The 10,513-nt window shown below is 37.5% G+C and overlaps 1 protein-coding gene across 3 annotated transcripts in view; it reads left to right on the top strand.

Moving 5' to 3' along the window:
• Positions 1-2,117: 2,117 nt before the first annotated feature.
• The window catches only part of LOC122074096 (pumilio domain-containing protein C4G8.03c-like), a 21,101-nt gene continuing 12,705 nt past the window's right edge, over positions 2,118-10,513 (top strand). For all 3 annotated transcript variants that reach the window (XM_042638931.1, XM_042638930.1, XM_042638929.1), the window contains exons 1-2: positions 2,118-4,260; positions 4,397-4,559. In XM_042638931.1, coding sequence (XP_042494865.1) covers positions 2,585-4,260; positions 4,397-4,559 — 1,839 coding nt within the window. In that variant the 5' untranslated portion in view covers positions 2,118-2,584. The remainder of the gene's footprint in view (positions 4,261-4,396; positions 4,560-10,513) is intronic.

Here is a 10,513-nt window from a genome sequence, read left to right as displayed (position 1 = left end):
TTTCTTTTACGATCAACAAGGGGTTGCAATCCGGGTAACCCTATGCCCAAACACAAAGGGCTGAAAAATTATGATTTCACCCTATGAAACCCAAAACATTTTGCCATTTTTACCCCGATGTGCGACTTTTTGTTGGCCTTCATGTTGACCCTAGGGTCGCATGACCAAGGACCCTTTTTTCAAATTTTTTATTTTTTATTTTATTTTATTTTATTTTTTACAAGACCCACATTGGGGCCAATATATGAGACACATTAGGTGCCAAATATGGAACCACAAGAGTCACTTCCTACCATTACATTTCAAGACTGAGATAAGAGGTTCGAACCAACAAGCTTCCGTGGACTAAGGCTACAACTCAATTGCCTAACTTTGTGCCATTGAATTAGTAGCTTCTACATTTCATGGTTACTTTGAATTAGTAGCTTATACCTTTCATGGTAATTTGAGTCTTGGGGAGTAATAAAAGGGCATTTGATAATCTAATGTGTGATGTGTCATTGTACAATTGGTAGCAAAGATATGATACAGAAAGAAGCAGAGATATGATAAAGAAATCAGCAAAAAGTAGTAGCTTTCTGCTTAAGGAATGCAGGAAAGCAAAAAGATATTTCCGTACCTTGCTAATTGAAACTTTGTTGCGCATACAACCTAACCTACGCGAACTTTTGGCAGAAAAAACCGAGTACTGAGGTTTTCCATCTATTTTCTTGGGCATCAAGGAAACAGGAAGAGAAAATAAATAAATAAAAAGTTATTCTCATCAGACATTTCGACATTTCTGAGGCTTTCCTTTTTAAATTTATATTATGCATCCTAATACTGATACTGATATTGATACAATGGATAATAAATATATATGGGATACATGATAATACATAAAGATTGTATTTGATTAAAGAGTAGTAGTTTTCTGTCCTGTGGTCTATGTTAGCTATCCTTCTGTCTGTATCTACCCTTAATTTTGGGAGGAAAGAAACAGGCACGAGGAGAACTGATATATTGACCTATGATAGAAAACTACTTCTCTTTAATCAAATACACTATTTGTGTATTATCATGAAATACATATAAAAAAAAATTAGCTACTAGTTTTTGAGTGATAAAATGGTCCGATCGGATTTGATTCGATTTTATGATTCTGAATGAAATTTGATTGGAGTTGATAATATTATTACATCAAATTTAAATCTATTCAAGGAAAAAATATATCTCTACCCTCAATTAAATTAGACAATTTTCTCTCAATTTAGATAAAAATATTAGGCAATTTTATCCTTTATATGGATTGACTAATTAAAACAATGGGCAATAGACATACATGGGTTAAGTCGAGGTGCAAATAAATTAACCCTCAACCCCAAGGATTAATCGAGAGTGGATCAAGATCACATATGAGAACAATTCTGATCTTTGGATTTATAATCAATTTTCTCTCTCTTCATTTAATAGATTTTAAATCCATGGATCAGAAAATGTATTTCATTAACAAAACTTCTTCCCAAATTTGTTTCCCGTGGCTTTCAATATATCTCCTTCAGAATAAAAAATATTCCTTAAAATGAAGAAAATTAAGAGAGAAAAGGAAAGAAAAAAAAAACAAAAACCAACTAAAGATCAGGAGTTAGGACTAAGGACTAGTGTTTGACTTGACTCTTTATAGTCTACATAATAAATGGTTGGTTGTTTGTTATGCATTTTGGAGAAAATTCCAACCGACGAGCATTTCACACTGTAGTGCGCCGCATCAAATATCTAATTATATAACTCAATCCTACTCGTCCGATTCTTATTTTAGGTTAAGAGATCTTACCCGATCCAATCGTGAAAGATACCTCCTGACTTATAGAGCTATTTGGTAATGTCATTTTTGCATATTATCGTATCTCCACTAAACAGAACAGGAAAAGGGCTAATTTGGTCATTGCAGTGCTTCAATATTTTAGGGTGAGGTGGATGATACAGAGCCGTTGGATCTGAATGGTTCCAGTTTGTTGCAGATTAAAATTGACAGTAATTAAATATTAAATTCTAAATCGGTTTTGATTTAGTTAAGGAAACTTTACTGTGACTCACAGTAGTATCCTTCTCTCTCTCTCTCTCTCTCTCTCTCTCTCTCTCTCTCTTCTTTCTTCTTTCTTCTCTGTGTTTTTCTGTACAAAACACCTCTCTCTCTCTCTCCCTCTTTCTCTTTCTCGTTTTAATGGCGTGAGCGCGTACAGTATCAAGCCGTATCTCTACGCTCCAATGATCGTATAAATGGAAACGAATCTCATATCCTTCTTCATCTTTGCATGCTTCACCAACTCCTCTGAAATCCTCTCAGAAAATGAGATAAAATGAGGTGAGAATGGAATTGAATTTCCGTCATCACCATCATCTGGTTTGGACGATCGTCATCAGCTCGAATTCCTAGAAGGAATGGTAATCTCTCTCGGTCATATGGTCTGAATCGATAACTGTGGGTTTTGGGCTTTTGAGATTGGTTTCTGGATTCTCAGTTTCTTTGTTCCTCTCAATCTGTCTCTGTTTTCCTCGTTCTGAATCTTGAGTTAAGTCTGAGTTAATATTAGTAACGAAAAGAATGAAGGAAGACGAAGAGCTTGAAATGTTGTTGGATGAGATCCCTCATGCAACATCTCTCAATCTTCGTTACCCCCATCATCAAAACAGTTATCACGTACATGCTAACGGTGGCCAAGGTCACAGCTCTATTCCTGCGCAGAGAATTCATGGCTTGTGTGGGGATGACCTTTCGTGTCGCCATAACTCTATGCGCATCTCGTCTCCTTGTGGAATCTCTCTACATTCTGAAGGCTCATCGTCGGGCTCGCTCTCCGGTGGGCTCTCATCCTCTGACGATGGATCGACAAGTCCGCCTGAAACTAAATCACAGGCGCCATCTAGAGATGCTTATTACCCCAATGGTTTGTGGTTGGAGTCGAAATTGCCTAGCTCCACTGCTGTGAGGAACTCCGGCGATAGCTTCATCGATGAACTCGGTTTGGCCGGATATCTCCGGAGAATGCATATAAGGGATGCAGAGAAGGATTCATCAAACGAAACGTTCAAGGTAGAGAACCCCCATAGGCTTCAGTTCTACGATCATTCACCCATTAGGACTAAACATGGCTGTCTTGGACAGAATGGTTGCCGTGAAGATTATAGAAAAGAATTTTTTAATCATGGGGGGCTTCAATTCTCTGCTTGTACAGGTCCCGTGAGTTTCGACGACGAGACGAGATCTGCATTGTTCAGATTGCAGAGGAATGGTAATATGGGTAATTTATCAGGGTCGAATCCCTCTCCTGGTCGACATGAGTGTCTGTTTCCTAGGCCAGTTCACTGTTCAGACCCACTGGATTATCCAGGGCAGCATGTGGAACAGCATGCGAGCAATGAAACCTTATGTAATTTATGGCTCCCAACTGAATCAGCTTTTGGTATGAACTGTTATGACAGAGGAACTCAGTTACTGAATGTAGCCCCTTCTGTGACTAAGGCTTTCTCTACCGATGCTTTCCTCTCCACGCAAAGAAATAGAATGCATTATAGCAGAGACAAGGTTCTGTTGACTTCACTAAGTCCTTCTCAGGTGACAGACCCAAAGCTGTCTTTAGATGCAGAAGGCTTAAAATGGTATAGCCTCCCAATGTTCAGTGAAAGGGCAGCAGCACTCCCAAAAAGTGGGGTCACTCAGTATCTTCCCTCAGTCAGAAGTAGCCCAAATATTGAGATGTTTAATTGTGAAGATAGCTTAATCCTACAAGGAAAAGGGTTGAATTATGTGATCAACAATGGCACCGATCAGTGTTGGGGACACAAAAATGTTTCCTGCAATGAGATTAGTACAGGACATCCTCAAGAAAAGAGTTGCGACTCAGATTGTCAATCCCATTTTGGAGGGAGTCCTGGTTTCAAGTGCAAGAATGGTCATAATCCAAGTATTTATTGTCCTTTTATTCTGCCACCAAAACTCAATTCCTTGATGGAAGTTCAAGGTTATATTTACTTCATTGCGAAGGATCAGCATGGCTGTCGGTTCTTACAAAAGAAATTTGATGAGGGGACTACTGAAGATGTTGAAATGATATTTGATGAGATTATTGTGCATGTTGTTGAACTTATGATGAACCCATTTGGGAATTACCTTATGCAAAAGTTGTTGGATGTGTGCACTGAAGAACAGAAGATGCAAATTCTTCTTATGGCAACAGAAGAGCCGGGCCAGCTTGTCAAAATCTCTTTAAATACTCATGGGTAAGTACTTCACATGTCACTTGCTGTTATTTCCTTCACATCTAGCTTTCTGAAGTTAGCTTTGCATCTATCCTTACAGCTAAGGTGCTCTAATTGAAATGCTCTTTTATTTTTTTGGGTGAATTGAATTTATCAGCACACGGGTGGTTCAGAAGTTGATTGAGAATCTCAAAACAAAGCAGCAGATTTCGATGGTTATTTCGGCCCTTGAACCTGGTTTCCTTGATCTCATCAATGATCTGAATGGAAACCACGTGGTCCAACGTTGCTTGCAATGCCTTAGCAATGAAGATAATAAGGTATTGATTCTTATTCTTTGTTGAAACATCTTGGTATGAAGTCCAAAAAATCATTCATTGTTCACCTTTTCATAGTTCATTCCAGGTACTGTATATTGTTCATTTAGTTGTCACATGCCAAGTAATAGATTGGACATTATCTTGGTCAAAGATGATGTCTTTGTGTGGATTATTGTTTCTGAACTTCTCCAAAGAAATTCTAGATTCCTCTTGGGTGTGCCTTATTGTTTCTACTGTCTTTTGGAGTGCAGTTTTTATCCTACTCAGCTTCTCCAAGGTGACTGCATCCACATCAGTTCCCATTTCTTATCCAATTGCTTTTAACAATGCTAACAATGCTAGGAAATCACTTTAGGCATATTTTTTGGTAAATGTCTAAAATTAATTTTTTAAAACATTTTCCATTTTTCATCTTAACAACATTCTCGTGGTTTTTCATTATATTCAAGGCATCATGTATATAGTGGTTTGTATTTTTTTTTTTTTTTTTTTTTTGGGGGTTGGGGGAGGGGTGGGATTGGGATGGGATGGAGTGGGGTGGGGAGGGGAGGGGGTATGAAAGCATTTATTTAGGTACCATGAATATTTAAATATCCTTGTACCAAAAAAAAAAAATTATTTACACATCCACTGGTCCTATATGGAGGCTTATTTTGTTGGTGGGACAAAATATAATTTAATTAGTGTATTGATATGTGATATGTTCTTGTCCTTGCTCTGTTAATCTGATTGAGGACCTCATTATCATGGCATCACGATCACGACATCTTGCCACTTAAAGTTAGCATGTCACATGACTCTTTTCTAAAGCTGCTAAATTACGAACATATGGAAGATAGTTGTTTCTCTGCTGAATTACGAATATATGGAAGATATAATGTTGTTGTTTTTTTGTTGTTCTATTGTTTTGGTAGTTTTACTTTCTGAATGGAAGCTTCTTCTGGTCTTCCTTGAGTGGTAGTAGATATGTAATTCTTGAAGTTATTATCCTTCTCTCATTGTGGATTTTTTTTCTTCTATTTATTGAATGTTATTCCAAAAACATAAGTGTCAACATTGCCCAGATTTTTGTGTTTTCTGTGTTTGAAAATCTTCTCAGGTTATTCATGGGTGATAGAAAATTTAAATCCCGTGATGATCACATTTTACTGGGGAGTTTTATTAAGCATTTAGCAAGTTGATAAAGCTTGCAGGGGTTCTTTACCTGGACTACCTGTCTTCATAATTTCATTCTTCAGCTGTCAACATCTAATCATTCATGCACTTTCTTACCCCTTCTTCCCTCTCCCTCTCCACCTCTGCCAACAAAAGAAAGAGAAAAAATAAAGGGAAAAGTTTTAACAGAATATATGTGCATTTCTTGTCAAATAGGGATTTGATGCTGTAGATGGTTCTTCTATAGTCATTATAAAAATTAATTGGGTTTGCCTCTTCATGATTCAGGTTTTTCCTTAACATTTCAGTTCACCAGTGCACGATATCAAAATTATCACAAAGGTCTAATTTTTAAACGTCGTGATCATCTAAATCTACCTCATTGATCACTTGCAATAGACAAGGATTTGTCATTCCCTGTAGCCATACTTGTACAAGATAGTGATTCATAATTTTTTATTACTTACATCGGCAGAAGACTTAAGTTTATAAATATAGATCATCAATAGAGTCGACTAGGACCTCAAGCATGTTAATTACCATGATTCCACAAAAAAGATACAGAAAAGAGAGAGGAACAATAAGAAAGGTACAACGAACCTAGTGATACAAAATGAGGAAACTTTTGTTGACCTTTTTCTGTTGTTTCTTTTACCTCTGCTTATGTGGATGTTGGTCAGCAACTGCAGCTTCACTTCCTAGCTAATTCTAATGCCATATCCTTGACAATCATCCCTACTCCATATATATGACCTTCCTTGGAACTTTATCCAACAGCTAATCCATACATTGTATATATTACAGCATTCATTTGTGCCCTTCTACCAATACCAAAGGCCATTCATGGACACTGAACACCAATGACTAAGCAACAGTTGGAAGGAAATGACTGTTTGGGTGGAGAGTGAAAAACTGCACTATGTATCTGACATAGATCCAGTATATACCCATCTTCTTTGTCACTTTCAAGACATCTGGCCTATTATAGTAGTAGTATATGCCATATCTTGACATTGGATGTAGAACTCCAAACTCACTGTTTTCCTGGAAAAGTAGTACTTCTAGATACTCAGCTTTTGGGGGAATACTAAGCTTGTAAAATATGGCCAAGATTAGCTGAATTTAGTCAGTGCTCAATAGGAATTCTGAGATACTCAGCTTTTGGGGAAATACTTGAGCATAATGGATCAATGAGCTTTGTGCCCTTCGTGTTGGGACTTGGGTAGAACTGACCCTTAAAAGCAAACTGTTAAGGATGCCCAAGTCCTTATAACCCTTCACATCGGGTTACTCGCATCCGATGTGGGATTGGTTGCTTTCGTGTGAAACTCCAACAATCTCCCCCTCTATGCGGGAACACACATAGGAATTGAAACCTTTCCCGAGGGATGTTCTCCATCCTTGAAGGCACACCGGAGTGGCCATGCCCTGGATCTTATACCACTTTCTAGGAAAAGCAAACATTTTTGCACCTATATGCAAGTTAATGGACAAACATGGCAAACAAGTATGTGTAAAACCAATAACCAAATCAACCAAGACAAAAAGGAACACATCAATGTTTAACGTGGAAAATCCTTCCAATGTGAAAGGGAAAAACCACATGATTTAGTGCAGATTAATCTTCCACTATGAGGATAATGGGTTTTACAAGTCCTTCATGACAATGCCCTTGCTCAAATTTTACTTCAACCTTTTAATTTTATTGATATCTTGTCCAATAATTAACATGTCATCAATATAAAGCAAAAGAATAATATAAGCAAATTTTGAAAATTTCTTAACAAACATGCAATGATCTGTAGTTGCTCTTTTGTACTCATGATCCATCATGAGTGAATCAAACTTTTTGTGCCACTGCTTTGGTGCCTGTTTAAAATAATACAACCTCTTCCTTAACTTTCAAACTATGTATCCTTTACCATTGACTTTGAGACCTTCAGGCTGCTCCATAAGAAAAGTTGTTTTCACATCAAATTGTTGAACTTCTAAATTCGTGCGTGTTGTCAATCCCAACACAACTTGAATGGATGACATTTTGACTACAGGAGAGAGAATTTCATCAATGTTGATACCTTTCTTTTCCTCAAATTCGTTTGCAACTAATGTCGCCTTGTACCTTAATCATGAGTTATTCTCTTAAGCCTTTAACTTGAAAACCCACTTATTTTTTAGTGCCCTCTTACCTTTAGTACCTTCATCAAATCATAAGTGTGGTTATTATGCAAAGAATCCATCTCCTCTTGTATAGATTTTAACCATTCAACTTTATGGCTTTGCTTCTTCAAAGCATTCCGGTTCACCACTATTTGTCAACATCATGTACTGATGTGGTGGATACCTCGTAGACAGTTGGAGCTCCTTAGCAGATCTTCTCAATTGAGGTTCAACTGGTGGATCTTGAGGTGGCTGCTTCCTTGTTCACCATCACCTGTATCATCTATGGGAACATCGTCATCACCATCTTGCACATCTCCCTTTATCATCATCATGTACCATGGGTGGTGATGTAGATCACAGGTTCCAGCATAGATGTAGCCATAGGAACAAGGACAAAAGCAAGTCCATAATTTCTGTGGGATTCATCTGCTGTGAGAGACTGACTGGTCTAAAGTAGCCTGCTTCTTGATTGGTTTGATGGAGCACAATCCAGATTTCTAATTTTTTGGAGCATATAGTGCACAATTAATTTCCAGTTTTGGATTGGTAACGTCTAGCTTTATTTGATGAGATATTTCAGCCATTGTACAGCTTCTCTAAGAGAAGAATCAATTGAGTTTCCATATTTTTGGGGTCCAGTTGGTAGAGGAATCAGTTGAGGAGTTTTCCATTATTTTTGTGACCCAGTTGGTTGATGCGTGGAGAAGAAGTTCTAGAGATTTTCATTATCCTTTTACATCTATCGCATGGTTCAGTTATGGGGGCCACTTCGACACCTTGCATGGTGGATTAAGGAAGATCTTTTGGAGTTTCTTTTCTTCCAAGAATTCATGCTCCAGATTCAGAAGAAAGGATAGATTCACACTCACGCTTGTACATATAAATGTTTCTTTATCTCCTGATCTTAGTTTCTCATTTCTTAGTTCAAGCTTCTATTTCCGATGTATTCATTATTTGCTTCTCTTCCTTTTTCAGGAATGGATTTCTTCAGTCATGAAATAGTATTGCAAAAGCCACTTAATCCCCATATATATTCAAAAATTTGTATTTGATAATTTCAATGATTTTATTTTATTTTTTTTAATTCCAAAAGTTTGTGTAAACAAATTGTCACTTAAGACTCCGCATGATTCATAGAAGCCTCTAAAATGTAACCCTATTCTGTGATATAAGTTTCACTGTCTCTCACTTAATGGGCCTAAATGACAATTGATGAGTTGGTAAGGAAAGACATGTAGAGGCTAGGTCTTGATCCTAGTATAACTCAAATAGAGCTGTTTGGAGGGGTAATATCCATGTTGCTGACCACGTTTAGGTGGGATGTCATGGAGGTGTTGCATTGCTTTGTTTCTTTTGTCTTTTCCCCTTTTCTTTCGTTTTCCTTTTATCTAATACTTCGACGGATCCATGTAGTCGACCCCATTTAGTTGGGATAAGACTGAGTTGTTTGTTGTTTGTTGTTGTTTGCTTGTCTCTCACTTAATGATGGCAAAACCAAGCAACAGTCGGGCTGTGCATTCTTGGTATAGAAGACTAGGGTCAAAGTCTACCAAAATAGTTATTAACCTAGTATGGACAATATGTGTTTTGATAAATCTTCTTTGATGCTCCTTTATATTCAAGAATTGTTTAGTCCTTGTGCACATACAAGTTAGCAATCCCGAAGACCATCCAAAAGCTGTTTTTATCACCAAAACATGAGGCATGAACCCAATGATTCAGCATGATTGAACTGGGCCGGATTGATGTGCAAGTATCTCCAGGTTGGTGTTGAACTGGACAGCATTGATGTTCAAATCTTTCTGGTTAGGGTTGAACTGGACCAAATCGGTGTATGAATGTTCCAGTTGAGGGTTGAGCTGGACTGGATTGAGTTACAAATCTATTCGGGTTGGGTTCATGTAAGGTATTATTCTCTTCTGTGGGTTGATGTTGGAAAATCTCTATTAATGCATGCATGTCCTACTCCTGATGAACACATAAAGGGAAATCATTGACAGTGTATGTGCGATGCAAAGGAAGAGAACCTTTGAATATGGTGGTTGAGCAGTCTCTCACATTGGATGCATATTCCATCACTAGCCTCTATAGATGCCCTTTTTGATCAGTGTTCACCTTTCCTTTTTTTAATGAAGTTTTGGATCATCTGTTAATGAGGCAACACTTTGCTTGTATTGTATGCTTCAGATGATACTGCTTAAGCTCTCTCTACAATAGGAGTCCGCCACAATTTCCAGAAATCTTTCTCGCTTGGGGACAATAATAGAAAAATTAAGTCTGTGTTTGGTAATTTTGCTTTTAAATTTGACTGTTTTGCAAGGCGAAGGAATTTGAAAACAAAGCCTTGAAGAAATAAAGTGGCTAAAGATTTAAAGAATTAACAAATCTTACATTGTCATGGACAGAGTGCAACTGAATTTTTCTTTCTTAATGTATTATCAAAAGATATTCAGAGAATGTCTTTAGATTCATGAGTTGATAATGGTCTAGGCATGCATATGTGGGAGTCTAACCAGCAGGGCTTTAGGATTTAGATTTTAGATATATCTTTGGGATGGTGTCCATTTTATATGGTGATGTAATCTCTCTCTCTCTCTCTCTCTCTCTCTCTCTCTCTCTCTCTCTCTCTCTCTCTCTCT

Source organism: Macadamia integrifolia, chromosome 3 (genome assembly GCF_013358625.1).
Source record: "Macadamia integrifolia cultivar HAES 741 chromosome 3, SCU_Mint_v3, whole genome shotgun sequence".
NCBI classification, from domain to species: Eukaryota; Viridiplantae; Streptophyta; class Magnoliopsida; order Proteales; family Proteaceae; genus Macadamia; species Macadamia integrifolia.
This window is presented reverse-complemented; position numbering and strand designations above follow the sequence as displayed.